At 43.0% G+C, this 18,120-nt stretch overlaps 1 protein-coding gene across 1 annotated transcript; it reads right to left on the reverse strand.

Moving 5' to 3' along the window:
- Positions 1–274: 274 nt before the first annotated feature.
- Positions 275–17,453, reverse strand: CG43333 (uncharacterized protein). Its single transcript, NM_176037.3, has 6 exons — positions 16,973–17,453; positions 3,935–4,349; positions 1,544–3,870; positions 1,344–1,481; positions 1,076–1,283; positions 275–1,019 (listed from the first exon to the last, which is right to left on the reverse strand). The coding sequence occupies exons 1-6, from the start codon at positions 17,072–17,074 to the stop codon at positions 709–711; spliced, it is 3,501 nt and encodes a 1,166-aa protein (NP_788051.1). The 5' UTR covers positions 17,075–17,453; the 3' UTR covers positions 275–708.
- Between the last annotated feature and the right edge of the window lie 667 nt (positions 17,454–18,120).

An 18,120-nucleotide genomic window follows, 5' to 3' on the forward strand; every position in this document is an offset into this window, starting at 1 on the left:
CGAAAATAGTTACAACTATATATGTACACCCAAGGTTTCAATCGTCTTTGTTGTGATTTTCGATAACCTAATGACAGCACATTCACCCTCGTCAAATGCAAATAGTAAGTGCAGCCAGAAATTGAAATTAGATAGCCGTTGTCTATTTTTATAACTGATTTTTTAAGAGCCTTTTTAGTTTGCGTAGTGCTATCGTTCTGTAAAAACAACAACAACACATGCTTTGTCTGTCTTTCAATTCTTTTGAAATAAATAAAAGAACCAAAAGATATTTCTTAACTATATTTTTTATTTATTTTACAGAATTTTGCAAATTAATTTGCACATGATTTAATGCCAAAAATAAATATATGTGAACTTAGCTTAGATACCAATCAGATTCCAACTGTCTTGGCTTCTTTTTACATATTCTCTGCTTCTTTCTTAAATTGAACTATTTGTAATGACTGTTTTATGAAGGCGAAAAAGAAAAATACAGAAAAGTATATGGAAGCACCAAATCGTTGCGTATATCTCTTATACATGATGGATTTGCACCAGTTCTATAAAAGATTGTAATTTCTTAAGTCCTTTTAAGGACGTTGGCAAGATTTCACTATCAATTTTGGATGTGGTTGATGAAACTCCTCCTCGCTTAAACTAATCTTAAGGCTTAAACCAAAAACTGCTTAATAAAGGGATTCTCCGACCCCGGCAGCTTTAATCTCTTCACGCCAAGACTCCATCCAGGGCGTGAATCACTCCATTCGTGGCTGGAATATTGGATGTGACCATCTGTGCATCGTTGACCTTAATCTTGCCCGCGGATGTCTTCTGGAGGATTACGGTTTTGCCAGTGGACAAAGAGTCCTTAACCTGGTAGAAACGCATACCAGCAGAGAAAAGAGCCCCGGGAACAATGTGCTTCATGGCAAACTGTTCGGCAGTATCTTTGTCATTGTACAGCTTCTCCAGTGTATCAGAATCCAGTTCGCTGAAGCTTTTGTCCACAGGAGCGAAAACAGTGTACGTCTTGACACCTGAAAATTCACATTCATTAGAAAAGATTTTAGTTTTGGCTTCAACATTTTCTAACCCTTGCTCTGAAGCTTTTCAGACAGTCCAGAGGTGTACAGAATCTTCAGGAAATTGCTGAAGCGACCCTCACGATCAGACTGCAGAGTCTGCAGGATATCTCCAACGGGCAGTGGGAACATAACGCGATCGACTGCGTGGGCCACTCCTTGCGGGATCTTGATGTCCTTTTTGTTCAGCACAACCATGGCTCCGTTGATGGTGGTGAGCTACAAAAATAAATTATAAATGTGAAGTTTTTAGATTTCATTGAATTATTGCCGTCTTACAGTCACATCATTCCACTCCTGGTCGTGCATGTTGTACTGGTTAACTCGCAGCTGTGTTCCAGCCAGGGAAACGCCAGTCATCTCGTCCTGCAGGGTGGCGATCTCGAAAGCTCCTGGGATCACATGATGGAGTAGGAGCTATGAAAAAGAGAACGTGTAAGACATTATATTTTTTTATATTTTAGTAAGGGTCAACTTACCCCGCTCAGCAATCTGGGATTGGACTGGAACTTTTCCTCAGCTCTTTCTGGTCCTCCCAACTGCACCAAAAGATTCTTGAAGGCTTTATCAGTGGGAACAAAGATGGTATACGGTCCGGTTTCGTTGAGTATGCTGTCCAGACCCGACTGCCTTAGATACTTGGCCATGGCGAAAAGTCCGTTAGTCTTCAATATCTGGAGGAGGTCTTCGCTAGGATTGGACAGCACCGAACTGGTTGGGGGATTTGCTTGAGCGGCCTTCTCGGTGTTCTCCGTCTCCTGGACGAGGGCATCGGCATATTGGGGAATAGGTGGCAGGAGCTCTGCATTGTTCGCCACATCGGACAGCCTCTCGGTCACCACCGGCAAGTGGGTGGATACACCTTCCAGATATGGGGAAACTGTCACTGTGGAACCTCCGTAAATGGGAGATGTGGTGGTGCGGATCAGACTAGCAGCATTTACATGACTGGTGCTGCTCTCGAAAATCAAATTGTGCCGAGCGGTTGTGGGAGCAGTGGTTGTGGTGGTGGTGGTGGTGGTGGTCGAGGTCCTCGACGGGTGATACTGCCTGTGATTGCTGGGTGTTCCACGCGAAATGAAAGGCGTTGGAGTAGTTGTGGTGGTGGTAGTTGTGCTTGTGGTCGTGGTGGGTGCACGCGTGGTTTGAATAATCTTGCCGCTCTTAATCTCTACCAGCTCATCGTTGGGCAATGTTAGGCGGGAAACCGAAGGCGGCAGCTTAATTTCTCCACTTCTGATGCGCTCCAGAATGCTTTCCACTTCGGATCCGGTTTGCTTGGTCTCCTTCTCTCCGTTGGCCTTCACCCCTTGGATTTTGAAGCTACCATCGGTTTGCTCCTCTAGGTAAACGTAGGTGGCCTTCTTCTTGGGCGGCAAAGTTGGTGGTGCAGCTGTGGCCGGTGCCTGTGACTTTGGGCTGAGACCCTCAATCTCATAGCCATCGGGAATGAGTCCACGCTTGGCCAGCTCCTCCAAGGATGGTGGCTCATCGGAATCCGAGGTTATGACTGCGGAACTGGCAATGCTATTGGCTCCATTACTGATGCCCTGAATATCACCGGCACCACCGCCGTAGAGAGCGGCCAAGCTAGAGAGGTCAACACCACCGGGCAGAGAGCCGGAAGGAAGGGTGTCCGACTCCTGAGGATCGGGGGAACGCAGAATTTGAACCTTTCCACCACCGGGCAGCTCTAGATCTTTGCTCTTACTGGGAGCCACATCACTCAAACTTAGCTTGGTTTCGCCACCCAACGCCTGTTGAGCTAGCAAAGTTTGCAGTTGCTCCTGGGAGTATGCCTTTTGCCCCTGGACCAAATTGGGATCTGTGGTACGAATCACCTGAACCCGCTGGCCGTTGGGCAGAACCAGGTCCATCTCATCGTAGGTCTTGTTTCCCGTCAGTGGTTGTTGTGGTGCTTCGGACAAGGCTGCCTTGAGTTGCTTGAGCAAATCATCCCGGGCAATGGTCTTCACGGGCTTCTTGCTTTTCTGACTTGGGAATTTTCCCAGTTCCGACTTAACCTGAGCATAGATGTTCTTCTTTGGTGTGGTTGTGGCCTCAGTGGTTGTGGTCGTCGTCGTGGTGGTGGTCGTTGTCGTCGGGTGCTCCTTGTAGTACTGTTGCAGAGCACTGTTGAACTGATTGTACTCAGTGGGATGAGCCACCGGTCTTCCACGTGCCGGTGCTGCCACATATGGTGAGTTCTGGTAGTTGGCATTGTGTTGGGTCACAATGGTCGGCAGGATGTGCTGCTTGATTTGGTGCTGCTTCAGAAGGAATTCTTCGTGCTGCTGACGCACCTTGTGCTGCGACTTTTCGTACTGCTTGGCCACAAATTGCTCGTGCTTCTGGATTAGCTTTTGCTTGTATTCCTGGTCAGCTGGTTGGGCCTGTGGCTGAATTGGCGATGGAGCATTAACAAATTGATGCTGGAACTGAGGCTGCTGCACTGGCTGCTGCTGTTGCTGGAAGCTTCCTCTGGTTGGCTCCGGGAAGGGTGTGGCCTGAACATTGCTAAATATCTGCGGCACTGGCAATCCCAATTGGGGAGTCAGCTGATACTGCTGCTGCTGACTGGACTGTGGCTGGTAGTTAAACTGGCTCTGCTGCTGGGGAATCGTCTGGAAAGTGGGCACGGGTGCCTGGCTGGGCAGCTTCTGTGTGGTCTGGGGCAGAACCTGTGGTCCAAACTGCTGGGGCTGCTGGTAGGCAAACTGCTGCTGTTGCTGTTGCTGCAATTGCTGTTGCTGGTAAGTTTCCGGAGATGGTTGTGGCGGGAAGGCAGTGGACTGCAAGCGGGAATCTGGGGGAATACAACGAGAAGGGTAACAGGTTGAAGATCAGGAAAGATCTTGAGTCTGACTTACCAAATTGCTTATGGCGCTGCTGATGTTGTTGCTGATTTGGCTGCTGCTGCTGGGAGCCAGCAAAGTTGCGCAAGTCCAAGAAGTTTTGATGATGCAGATCCAAACCGGCGGCAGGAGAGGGCAACTGCTGCTGCTGCTGCGGGAACTGTGGAGCGGTTTGAAGTTGATTTTGGGTCGAACGTTGGAACTGCTGATTGCTGTGGGGCTGCTGATGCTGCTGCTGCTGCTGCTGTGGGAACTGCCCGAAGCGGTGCTGCTGCTGCGGCTGCTGCTGGTGATGCAGATGCGTGTGCTGCGGATGGGGGCCATGTTGGGAGCGGTGGGGAATGGGCAGCTCCACGCCCGCCTGGACAAAGTTTTGCTGATTGTACTGCTGCAGATTTAGCTGACGGCGCTGCGAGTTGTGAAAGGGCGGCTGCAATGAGGGGAACAGGTGAGTTACAACTTTCCATGGCGATCATTGCATCATCTCGGCCAGAGCAGAAACCAGCTTTGCCTCGAGATCCCTCGACAGTTAAAAGATAAGTCAAACATTGAGTGAACGCTCCTAAAATAGACGTGAACCAGTTTCACAGGCGGCTGTAATAGCAATCTCCGCTCCACTTTTGCAGGCTAAACTGGACTGTGTGTCTGGTTTGGCTAGGGGTCCTTATTGGCGGGCAGTCGGTCAAGTTGAAGTCCATAAAAAAAATGGCAAACTTGTTTGCGCCACGAAAAAATACGTATTACGGAAGATGAAAGTGCAATTGCTGGGCTTTCTTCATTTAAATGATGGTAATGTCACTTGTAAAATTTGATTGCCCATGAAAGTAATACCAATGATGCACACAGATTTCAGATCCGAGTAAGCATGAATTTATGTAATGACAGTTTCATGCTCCCTCCCCCAATTGAAGTTGCTCTATTCACTTGCTAACCCACTTGTATTGTTTTCCATCTGCAGATGTCATTAGAGTTTCTCTCTCAACGAGCAAACTGCTTATACAATCTTGTAGTTAGGACCGCCCTGGCCGAACTAGCCGTCATACACCGCGTATACGTATTGCCAATTGAGGGGCCAAGCAAATGGTCAGTCGTCGAGCAATTGTTACAAACAGTTATTCAACACAAAATCCACAGGAGAAGGTGAAGCTGCATTGGCTGCCGTGAATATTGTAGATGTACAGAGTTTTTTGTCTTATGGCTAAACTGCTGTATGTATAATTTAATTGCCTGGGCCATAAATCTTCTTTTTTTCCCGCCGAGCTCTGTCGATGCCAGATTGAGGCGTTATCAGGCTACTCGACCCCTGACTCTTTCTTTTCGCATGGTAATTATGTTGTTGCCGCTAATGCCGCACCTCATCATGACGCGATATTGTTGCTCCGATGATGCCGTCAAAAGCTAACTGTGGGATGGGGCAGTGGGATTATGCAACCTAATCGGAGGGGCAATGATTAAATTGGAGAAGAGATGAAAATGCTGGAGCAGGTGAATGAAGGAGTTATGGCGCTTTCTTATAATGGAATAAAAGCTTGCTCAATTACAAACTCAGTCATTCTTTGGGTGGGTATATTTTCTGTGAAATCACTTTTAGGCCGCCTAGGGTAATCGGAAAAAATCGAATGTCTTGTCATGCATCTTCATCGTAAATTTCTGTTTTTCTACGCCTACAATTTTCTTTCCTTTTGAAGATGACTTTTCCCTACAAATTGCCTGGCCGGTGAAAACGTCAATCAGTCATCAATCAAGTGCCAAAGCAATCAGCATCGTCGTCCCAAGAGCCACTGAACCCCACTCCTCATAGGGCCCCACGTATTTCTCTTTCAATTTCTGTCTATCCGCAAAAGTTTGTACGCCATGTATCGAACATGTCAATTTCGTGGTTTAGCGTATTCATTCAACATTTCCACGGCGCTTGTATGCAAAACGCTTTCGTTTTTAAACGCCACCGATCTGTGGCCAACAATTAACACGCTGCGCATGCGCGTTGCCATTAACCCATTGCTAGCAGGTGGTAGTAGCTGTCACCAAATGCCACCGCAACCCACGTGGTTGATACCCAACTGTTTGGTACTGGGCAAAATATGTCAAATGATTGGCACATGGAGTGTGGGTGCTACTCAATCGACAAAAATCAACCGGCAAACATTAATCACGCTACCAATATTATTAACAACTCAAATTTTATAATGAAGTATAGAAACATGTAGTATATAAAGCTTGGGAAGTATCTCTATTTCCATTCAATATTACTATAACAAAGATTGGGTTTCCCCTAATCAAGCTCGTGTTTTTGGTCCAAAACACCACAATAATTTGTTAACAACTAAAATATTAGCTTAGATAAACAAAGAAAGTTCCATTAGAGTAACAAAAGGGGGATGAGCTCCCACAACCGACTACATTTCGTTACGTAAACTTTTCCATTCCGTGGCTGTCAAATGAAACGAGCATTATGCTAATCGAAGATGATATGCCATGGAGATAGAAGTCACTACATTCCACCGGATCGAAACCAGTTTACAGAAACATCTTTCACATGTTCACCGGGGCGTTGTGATCCACGATGTATCTGTCAGTTACATGACTCCAGCTGCCGGCTAATTTGTTAATAATTCATAATTGATTTCTCATCACACACACACATCCAGACAAGGGGTCGAGACAAGTATTACGAGGCCTCAGACCGACAAGATACGAAATGAAAGCGAAATTTTTGGAAATTTCTTTTTAGATTTAGTTTAGTCTCGCAGTGAAAGTGATCCGCTTGGTATTTAGTGAGCATTTAAGATGTTTATGCTAATTAGAATTTAATAGTCAAAGCCGCAAGACCTTCAAGCCCCAAGAAATGGTGCGCTCATTAATAGTCACCCAAAATCAGAGGCCGTAAATTCTTCAAATCCTGAGTTGCGCAACAGCCTGAGGTTTCTGCGAGATGTTTCGAGAGTCGCACAATTTACAAGTTTTCCAGTTTTTATTTTTTCGGTCATGTCAATGGCCAATGGCATCCAAGCTGGCCTCGTTTTCCCCGATTGCCTTTCGGATTTCCTGCCTGCCCCGCAGTCAACCGAGGAAAAACCAAATGCATTTGCCTTCCAGTTTTGCACTGGATCTTTGTGTGTTCTTTCTACCTCACTTGGTGGTTTGTTTTGGAGTTTCGGTAACCACATAATGCAATTCACAGAGTTTCAAGGTTGTTTTTGGTCTGATCTGAGGATCTTTTTTCAGAGGCGATCGAAGTCGTGTTGTGCAATTTGTGTTCTCGCCATAAAAAGAGCTGCACATGTCAGATGTCAGATTGGGCATCAATCTAACAGCTAATGAGGCTCCATGTATTTGGGATAAGTAAAGAACATTGAGTTTTTTAATCGAATCAAATTAAAGATTACAAAGTGCAAAAAGTGGGCCAATTATATACATTTTCTTAGGAAGATATTGAAATATAGTAAATAAATCTCCTGGGCTCGGTAACCAATCATTTGGGTACAACCTTTTATAACATTGCAAAATAGCCAGAGATTTCAGCAGCCGCCAAAGCTGGGACATCGTTTAAAGTAATTTATTATTGGGCTGTCATCCACATTTTGGGGCTCATTAAATTGTTTGTCTAACTTATCATCACAGTGCATCTTGATCTTAGTTAAATCTAAGAAATCGCGCTCACATTATTTCCACATCAGCCATTCCGATCGATAAAGTCCAGAACAGAGTGCTTAGTTTCGATTTTTGGCCCAAACCAAAACTGGTTAGCATAAGATGTAACCTCCTGCATTCCCCCTGTTGACAGTCACCATATGACGGTAAATGTGCATAATAAGCTTTTGATGGCAGTTGATGGCTTAGTTTTGTGTGGCGGCTTCGTTTCGTTTCTTTTTACTTCGAGAATTGGTCAATCCAAAAATTTGGCAATTCCCTTTCACTTTTCGGGGCTATCGAGAAATGACTGCAATTTGCAAAGATGGCCCAAAAAAAAATAGGCGAACAAAATATTTCTGTGGATTTCCTAAAGGCATTTTAATGGCCAACAAAATAGCTAACCGGCTAAGCAAATAAGTAATTAATTTGTGGCCGCACAAAAGAATGCCCAGCAACAATGGCTTCAGCAGTAACAGCAAAAAGTGAAATTTACATAAAATTGTGTAATTAAATGAGGTAAATAAGAAATTGCCTCAAGCGGCTCTTTGGCCAACACCTACAACTAGCCTGAAAAAGCGGCCAGCACATGAAAGCGAAAGAAGCCATCGTCCGAACAACAAAAAAACAGGGCGGCAACAATGAAAAGATTCCAGGCGAAACCCACCAGCGGTTAAAACAACCGAATTGAAGCAAAAACAAATATTATTTAACAATTTCTTTAAAGCAGCGCAAGTAAGGAAAAAAAAAGAAACTTGGTCAGCTCGGTTACTCCTCGCGTACGAATCTGCAGATATTATCGCTCAAAATGCTTCACTCTCACAAACGTAGGGAAAAGTACTTAAGATCTGAGAAAACAAATAAGGCAATTTAGCAGACAGTTGTGCGAGGTTGCCACTGATGATCTGGGTACTTAATACCCATTGGCTCACATCAAAATTACTGAGATATCAACTATTGTAGTTTGTTTTAAATTCAGATTAATTAGGGAAACTGTATTGCTTGAATTTTAATTCATGAAATTCATTTGAAATTTTCTTTACATACCTAATGACCCGTATAAAAGCCAAACCAATGAGAATTCCAAATTATATCGATGAATTTGAAATAATTAGCCATCTGTTTCAGTTTCATAAAAACAATAAACTAGTAATTTAGCAATTCCTACCATCCTTTGATACTCCAACAACTGCTTATGCCCATTAATTGGAAACTTGGCTTCCACAAAGCACTTCAAGAATTGCAGAATCGCTTGCAGCAAGACAAAATTGTGAATTAATGCAATTGCAGGTATCTCGGCACTTCAAAACATGAGTGGCATACAAATTTAATTTAATTGAAGAAGCATCAGACTCATTTGCGAATTAGGCATTTTGCCAATGGCAAAAGTTGCATAAATTCATTTCCTTTTAGAGTCGTGTGTTTGTATCTGTATCTCAACACCCACGCTGGCCCACACAGGTAGCTAAAATCCAACAAATGCATCCGACGACACTCCACCAAAGTTTGTGCATGGAAGCTCGGCTCATATGCTTAATTTGACACAGTCTGACACTTTTTACGAGCAGCTAAGATTTATTATATCATTAGCATTGCCAGGGGCAGCATCTGCAGTTTCTTTAGTATCTGCGAGATACTTAACTAAACTAAGCAAGTGTAATTTAAATAAACCCACTTCTTTTTTGTTTTGGTCTCTGTGTGGGGCATGAGAAAATTCGGGTTTATAGGCCATCTGTTTTTGGGTAATTAACATGTTCATATGGCTAATTGCAGCGAACTTAATTTTAATAGTGCCCACAAATGGCGTATTATGATTTTCGGATGTCGGTCTGCAAGATAGCTGTCTAGATGTGAAGTCTTGGAAGGTCGTACTTAAATAGAAAGTGACAATTTTTATTTAGCGCAAACTAAAACTTTAAATTGGTATTTAAATTGCTTAATTTCAGTGCAGACAGTAATTTATGATCATTAGACCACACAGTCGATCACTATCAGAAGCCCAATCTTTTTAAACAAACAGCTCAATTTTCAGCCTCAACACACTTTCAATTTCAAAACCACAATATCAGCCTACTAATATCATAACACACTTATTATTTGGCAGACAATCGCCTGAAAGATCCTCATAATTATCAATGGCAATTGCGTGCGAGTCGGACATTAGACAAAAACCTCTAAAAATTATATTATTGTTGGAAATAAATTTAAATACGCTGCAATTTTTACTTTCCAATTCAATAAATTTGGCGCACGCACAAAGTAAATTGCATGCCATATATCTTTTCATCTTTTAGCCATGGCCAAGATATTTTTCAGGTAGGAGTTTGGCGCCCACATCGTTGGACTCAAAGATTTATTTACTCCGCTTTGTTGATGGACGGTAGCGTACAATCAAGAGAACCGCCGGAAAATATTACAATTTCATTTTCGAAGAAAGGCGTACCAGAGATTTGCATTCGTCAGTTTTGGTTACTCAACCTTACCGTGAAATTTCATTGACAGTACCGCCACACGCCCAAAAATCTTTCCACGCTCATCAACCGTCCAAGATTTCGGAGCCTTTGTTGAACTCATCATCCCGAGCTCTTGTAATTTTGTGCAATTTTTCTCCGTTTTTGTTGCCGTCACAGAGTATTTCAATGGCACCAATATACAAAGGCTTTAAATACGCATATTTCTGGCAAGCCGTATACTTCGCACTTGTATTTACTTTAGTGACTTCAGAGCCATTGAGTTGGGTTTGTTTGTCTACTCATTTCCATGGGCTGTCACTTGAATTGAGCGCCTCGATTTCAATTGATGCAAAGTCTTAAGGTGTTGTCGCGTTTGTTTGAATTATATGGGTCAGGCCACTATTTGGATGGGCAGACTATTTATTTATACCGGTTGCGACCTTGGTTAACAATTCACGTTGCCAAATTGTGGAAAAAATGTGAGGCTATAAGTCGTGATGGGCTTAGGTGACTGTCTTGACAGACCTTTGAATGAATTTGACGTGTATATTGCTGCTTTTGTAATCTTCCGTCACTCAACTGAGGCGTCTCATCCTCCCAGTTCGCTGTCAAGTCCTCTTGGCGCCTCAGATCTTTCTAGCGATCCAACTTAACGCTTGTCTAATGCTTTAATTACATATTAGCATTGCCTTAGATTCCCAGACATGCGATTGCATTTGGAGCCAGCAACTAGACTTCCCCACCCACATATCATTTGTCATTGTTTTCCCAGTGGAATGGAATGTAAAACTTTTGGTTTTCCATTTTCCTCCACTTCATGTTCAGTTGGAATCCATAATTTGTGGGTTAGGAGTGCGCCAGTGCCGAATACTCTGGTTTCGAAAGTGAAGTTCTTTTCATTTTAATTACCTTCACCAGGCGGAGGAACCAATTAAGTCATTTTCAGATTGTATCGCAGCCAGCTCGTTGCTCTTGACTCGCCAAATGCTCACATTGCTGGGTCTCGTGCCCGCTTTTGGTCACGCAAGCTCAGTCATTCCGAGGAATAGACCCCATGCAAATTGCGGAGGGTCGTCGCGGGGTCTTCGGACTCTGGTCTATGGTCTATGGTTTTTGGTCTGGCAAATGTTTCAAATTGCCATCGGCTCGGTATTGTTGGTAGCCGGAGTCGGTAAACTGTGTGTTGCTGCAGTTCGTGACAGTTTTTAGCAATTACCCGGATGGGCCGGAACGCGACAAAGTCGAAGACCCATCTGGTCGGTCGACTGACCATTGTTTTAGCGGTTAGTAACCCCACACGGAGTTCACTTGCGAATTGACAGCAGTCTCCCGGGATTTCTAAAAGTATCTGGACTGAACTTACTACCCTTTTAATTGATGTGCATTCCCAACGTTTCCACACCCCCCGTTAGACCTATTTGCGATTTTTCTTTCATATTTTTTAGCGAAAAAATCGAAAGCTCAAAGCATTTCGCCTTGCATGCCCAACTGATGCACTCAAATGCGCAGGCGAAGCCGCAGCGAAATGAGAAGAAAATGTATCCAAAAACCGCCGAGCAAATTAAAATTTATTATTTGCAACAAAACGAAGCACTTTGGGTGCCGCGAAGAGGCGAATGGAAATGCAACTGAAATGCCAGCTATGGAACTTCTGCGGTGCAGAAAATCACCGAAGCTTGCGAAAAGTGTTTTTCTTTTACTGCATTTACTGCAACTCTTGTTCAGTTTTCTTCACTCCATGCCGCCAACCAACCGAAAGTGGCTGACAGAGGCTGCGGGAGTTTGGGCCCCATGGTGTACTGTACTGGGGTATTCGGTCTGTCGGTGGCGATAATGTGGCATGAAGCAGCCAACTGAAGTGCGAAGTGGGTTGCTGCAAGTCGGGGGCGTGTTCGGACCTGACAGGTACTAAGCAGAGCATCTCCCTCGCCGAGGGCTTTGACTTCCTGCCCAGGGAACATACGCGAAGGTGGAAAGTGCCCAAGGAGTTGCATCAGCGGCGGCTAAGTATGACAGCCCTGGATGTAACCATGATCATTTAGAGCGATGTTTGTTAAGGAAACCAAAGTTTTTTAGTGAATTGTAAAATGTAAAACATTAAACATTAAACAACAAATGTTGCAATAACTACTTTAAATCATTTTTAAATAATTTATTTATGTATCCTTACTCTCGTCATTTTCCAGCCAAGCGTTGTTATAGATTTGATTATCTTCTTGCTTTCCAGGAAGATTCTTATTTCCCACGACCTTTTACCTTTTGCTGACTAGCCCGAGGGTTATTACCATGCATACCAGAGAAAAGTAAAATCGTTATCTGAACTTTTCCATTACACCACGGCAAACCGCAAAATGTCATTAAATAATTTCGCTGCGCATTTGCAGTGCTCAAAAGCACAAAAATAAAGTGCAAATCGATGGACAAGTTTTCGGTGCTTTGAGGCAGAGCAGGCGGCTCAATAGTACTGTGACTCCCACCTCGCCAGCTAAAAAGGAAAAACACACACACAAATTATGCAACTCCACGTCGGCTTGGCTTGCAACATCTCCGGGCAGACCAACCCGACCCGTCCACCAGTTGCAGATGCCATTGCAGCAGCAGCAGCAGCAGCAGCAGCAGTGGCAGCAGCAAACTGCAGCATGCAGCACCATCGGCTGGTTGAAAATCTTGTTTTGGGAACTGCAAGCCAGCCGCAGCAACAAACGCTTCTTCATTTTCGCGCAATAAACATTTCGCCCCAGTCACAAAGGCACAGCAACAATAAGAAAACGAAAGTGCAACAACACCGTGCCACAACGGGTTGCCCAGTTTGAACCAAGCCGTTGGGCTTGGCTATTGCCTATGCTATTGCTATTGCTATTGCATTACGTGCGGTTGGTTCCTCGCCGAGGATCGTTTGACTTTTGGCCATATTTGCGTTGAGTTATGGCGAGAAAGAAGATGCAGCTGAACAAACCCGTTTCACGTGGCGTATGAGTAACGCGGAAGTTGACACTTGCTGCACTTGGTACTGTCGGTACTGTTGGTACGGTGATGGTGGGTGAAAATTGCCTTGATATATTTACTATTTACTTCACATACCACAGATAATTGCGGCATTCGTCAGGCGACTTGCAACGTGCCACATCCAATTCCTATTTGTCGTCACTTGCAATTAGGCAACAAAAAGCTTTGACAAAACCCATTTTGTTTTATATTTTTTTTGGTTGGCCAATCCAAGTGACTTTTAATGACCTGCCAGAAAATAAGCCATCCGGATGGTATGTCAATATCAAACGATGATTTATGTCGCCGAGCCCTTTTACTTTCTTTTTCCTCATCCCAGACGTCGTTTTAACGATCCCACCAGTTGCCATGTGAAATTATTGTTTATAGGTAATAGCATTTTTATTTTTCACTAAGCTAATTTCTGACGATCGTTTCCATGAAACTATGCGGAACCAAGCCTGTGGTTTACTGACCATGTTAATGGCTTAATAATTGAGAAGTTCGCTGGGGAAATGAGGAACTATAGAAAGCGGAAGATGCCATGAACCCCTCCTAGACGGCGGGAGATCCGCAATTCTCGGAAGAAACTTGCCTTTTACTTTAAGCCAACCTTCTTTCGTTCTAGTTAAACTAAATGTGGGTCAGCGAATTGCAAAAACGCTTGTACAGATTCAAATTACATATATATGCGCAGAAAATAACTAATTTACATTGATAGGATAGCATAATACTTGGAGTAAGATGCAATTTTTCTTGCTGCACAAGTTGCAAGGTGGAAAATGGAAACCAAGAAAATTTCATAATCTCTCTTATATCAGCTATGCTATTACATTTACAGTGATTTTTTTCCCCAAACAGCCCTTTCACAGCCCAATCAGGCATGACACTTTGGTTTCATTCACTTTTCAGGCAATTTTCCTCTCATTCAAAAGCGAAATTGATTTAATTCTCAATGAGTTCGAAACCAGTTGGGTGCAAAGCCAATCAAATTAAATCGGACCAGAAAAAGACCACAATAAAGAAATAAGGCAGATCCAATTGGACAGTCGCTGTCCCGGTGTGATTAGCGTTCCATTATTTTATTTGTTTGTGGTTAGTAGCTGAAAGGCGATCTCAATGGGATTAGCTTGATGCGAATCGATTTAAAGAGGCGCCAGGCTAATGGCAGCTCATTTACTTTCCTAAAGTGGAAAACATCGAGGGCCATAATCAAAGGCGATTGAGGTGCGATGATTGAGGCCCTGAACCTGATTAGCTCTTCAGCACCGGCAAGTGGCATCATCACCTTAACCTAAACCTCTCTCTCTCGTTGAATCTTTCCTGTTCTGCCACAAAAACAACTTTCATTTTTCAAGCTAAATCCATTAAGAGTTTGTCACCTCTCCGCTCGGATATTGAAATATCTTTCAGATAAATATGCAACCGAACAACAACAATTCGTATAAAGATCTCTCGATTGACCCACTTTCCATGCCTTCAAAACGAGCAGAACGAACCCAGCCCGCAAAAAAAAAAAAGAAATTACAATGAAATGCGGCTTCTTATTATGATTTTTGCTGCTTTTATTATTATTTTTCTTTTTGTGGTGGATGTTGTTGCTGCGACAACAAAAGCCGCTCCGAAATCGAACAGGTTGTAGGGTCCCCGTCACAAAAATATGAAATTATTACCCGCCGCAAGTCAATGAGAAATGTCTGCTGTATTTATTACCAGCTCGGGGCTACATTTAATCGTATATGATAAGCGGCTATACCATGGGAAGCTTAATTCCGGCATTTATTGTTTGCCTTCGAAACAAAAAGAGTGAATTTATGTGATGAGCAGCAATTTGGCAGCGGTTTCATAACAATCCAAAATTTATAGATACGTTAAAAGATTTCCTAATTGTGTGATGCATTATGTGATGTGATAGGTGTGAAAAAGCGTCTTCAATAAATGAAATTACCTTCCAATCTATTGAAATAGCAATCTCAGAATGGGATCTATGATCTTCGCTGGCTGTGTTCTTTTCGAGCATATAGGAAGTACATTATATTTGCCCCAACAAAAGTGAAAGCAAGTCAGGTAAAATACACATAAATATGTTAACTAAAACCAAAAAAACAAACAGCAAAACGAAACAAACGAGAAACCAACAATTTGGCAGGCCCAGAAAAACATGTTCGCAGACAGCAAATCGCTGTTTCTGCCGGGATGCGGATTTCTGCTGCTGCGCCTGTGCCGTGAACTATGGAACTTGCGACTGGACATGGACGATGGGCAACAGATGGTACTGAGTAGTTGACTGCCGGGCTGCCAAGTTTACACGACACAACTGCAAGCGCTACGTGAGGCAATGTATACAAAATAATAAAAGTTCAAATTAAGCAATAGCAAAAAAAAAAAAACGGGAAAAATCAACCGAAAAGAAATTTAACAGCCACCAATAAGCCGACAAATCCCGAATAGCAACAAAAGTCTCCCAGGCCAGCCAATGCAACATCAGCCAGTTCCTGTTCATGGCCAGACAAAAGGAAGATGATGATACTTTTTTCTTTAGCAGGCTTAGTTGCTTGGCCAAAAAGTAAAAAATTGTTAAGATGCAATCGCAGGCCATTGCCACAGCTTATGTCAATAGTGAGAGATGATGTTGGCAAAAATCTGGTTCAAACACGTTTTTCTTTTCCTACGTTATGGCGATGTTGTGCAAGTTGCCCGAAAGGAAATTGGCAAGTCAACCGATGCACGAAAAGGTTAAGGACAAAGCAAATATTGCATCGAACATGAAATTCATTCCCGATATACATGAACTTCTTTTGTCCACTAATTGACCGCTCTCATACTCCCAAAAAGCTGTCGATAATCAGGGCCTTTTAATCCGCCTGCCAATTCAACCATAATTCCATATCCAAACATTGCCCGCAGCACAAAAAAAAAATCTTTTTACGTAATCCAAACCTCAATTATAGGCATTAGTTCATCCAAAAATAAAGATTAAAGACGAAAAAAGAGGAGACAACAGAGCTGTTGATTTCACATCATAAATTGTTGTGGCTTTTGGCCAAATCTCTTTGGGTTTTAGCCGTAAAAGTGAAAACTGTAACAACGGATGCCCAACATGATCAGATTACATCAACATAGGAAAATCAGAAAGTCTGGTTAAGGTGATCGATTATCTAAGAGACCTTCAACTTGGCCAGAAGAAAACGAAAGTTCTAAGAAACCCTCATGACTTGACAGATTATCTACCAAAATTTTGCTTAACGATACTGGAAGATATTTGTCTTCCTGACCACTCCACGCGAACAGGTTTAAATGTTGTCCCATGACTTTACGGCTTTTACTCCTCTTTTGCATCTTCATTTAATCGAGTCCCCCACCTTCGATTGAGCGAAAGATAAAAATATTTTTGTGAAAAGGGAAAGTTCATTGAGGCGTTGAAAATCGTTTTCGTTTTCAGTTGCGGTCCTAAACGTTCCAACAATTAATATTGAAATCCCAAAACAAATATTTAAATAATTGAATTTTTAAATAGACTGTGGAACTTGGGAGCTCCAACTGCGATCAGTCAGGGGGTTATCTTATTGATAGAAAGTCTTATGCAAGTCTGGGGAATTTCTGTGATAGGCGCTCCGAAATCTTTGACCGTTTGGTATATTTATGCGAGTACTACTCAACGCATGGCAACTTTCTTTGGCCGAGACTCGAAAAGATCTGAAAACTGTGTCAATTTGGTTGGGACAAACGAAGAGTCCCACAAAGCCAGAGATCTAACAATGAATATTTGCATATCGTTCAATGGAAATGCAAATTAAGTGATAAACATTTTTTCTCTATTTCTATGATTATTTGGCACATATTTGGGATGACGTTTATGAGGCATTGCCTTTGTCTTGTGGAATGTGGAACATCAGCGATATACGATACAACAACAAAACAATTATTGAAATGATCGATTCAGGTCAATTTATTTTCCTTGATCATTTTGTATTTCCCAACTTACCCCATTGTGAAGGCCGACATTGGGTGGTGGTATAAATCCTTGTGCATTCGCGGTGACCACCCACAGGCACAAAGTGCCCCACAGTGCCAAAGAGACCCTCATGATTCACTCGGGAATTCCAGATATGCTATATATTTCCTCCGTTAACTATTAATGTTTTCTCAATTGATCCGATATCAATGCACTATTTTCTTTTAAAACAAACACGATACCGCTGCCAAATATCCCATGAAAAAAGGGGGCGCACGAAAAAATGTCAGTTATGCGACGCGAAATGATAACACTAAATCCAAATCAACTTGGTACGAAGTTATTTTCGTTACGTTTTCTATTTGCTTTATGCAAATGATGCAGTTTTCTTCGCTCTTGGTTTTAAAATTCCGTTAACGTTTGAGCCGCGTTTGGGGACTTTTAAATTGACTGCCGTTGGTAGCAGCCGCAGACACGACTTGTCTGGTAAAAGTTCGAAGCTTAACTGAAGATCATTAAACGTTTGGTAACAATTTAAGCCAAGCTTGCCGCGAAGATGCCAAAAAGCGGTCGCAATGGCAACGAAGACGCCAGCAACATGCGCACCTCGGCAACATGTTGCTCGTGTCGAAGAGGCAGCAATCTGGCCAAAGAGAAAGCAAAGAGCGCGATTTTGTGGCCGAAAGAGAAAGTGTTGCCGGGTTTTGAGTTGGCCACATGAGGAAATGGCTTGCGCTTCTGCATTACCTTATCAATTTAGCGTGAATCACTGGCATATCGAACCCAGAAATGGCTTACCCGAAACTCAAATCTCTGATCGTTATTTCCATGTCGCCAAACGATTGTGGCCACAACCACGTAGCTTACTCGGAAGTGGCGATAAGATCTCTGTTGGGGGGCGTCCAAGAATCTGAGCTATACCCAAAATTATTTTATTGCATTGCACCGTTTAAGCCAAAAGACGTGTGTGTCTGATCTTATGACATGTAACAACAGTAGCTGACAATATTCATTACGGCGTCTATAATCTGATTCACATTTTTATGATTTGGGCATGATTAATGCTGAGCTGGAATTTCGGTTGAGTAATGTGTTTAAAATTCCCGCTGAGATCGCATAAGGCGATCCATTGAACAGCCCCTTATACCTTACATCACAGCCACTGGGCAGTGAATCTA

The sequence above is a fragment of the Drosophila melanogaster genome, chromosome 2L (assembly GCF_000001215.4).
Source record: "Drosophila melanogaster chromosome 2L".
Lineage (NCBI taxonomy): Eukaryota > Metazoa > Arthropoda > Insecta > Diptera > Drosophilidae > Drosophila > Drosophila melanogaster.

Bases quoted from the DNA above. Each gene is read 5' to 3' on its own strand.
- CG43333 (NM_176037.3), bottom strand. From the start codon at position 17,074: ATGAGGGTCTCTTTGGCACTGTGGGGCACTTTGTGCCTGTGGGTGGTC. The intron at 3,871-3,934 runs GTAAGTCAGACT...GTATTCCCCCAG, and splicing joins GCAGCGCCATAAGCAATTTG to ATTCCCGCTTGCAGTCCACT. The intron at 1,020-1,075 runs GTTAGAAAATGT...GTGAATTTTCAG, and splicing joins TGAAAAGCTTCAGAGCAAGG to GTGTCAAGACGTACACTGTT.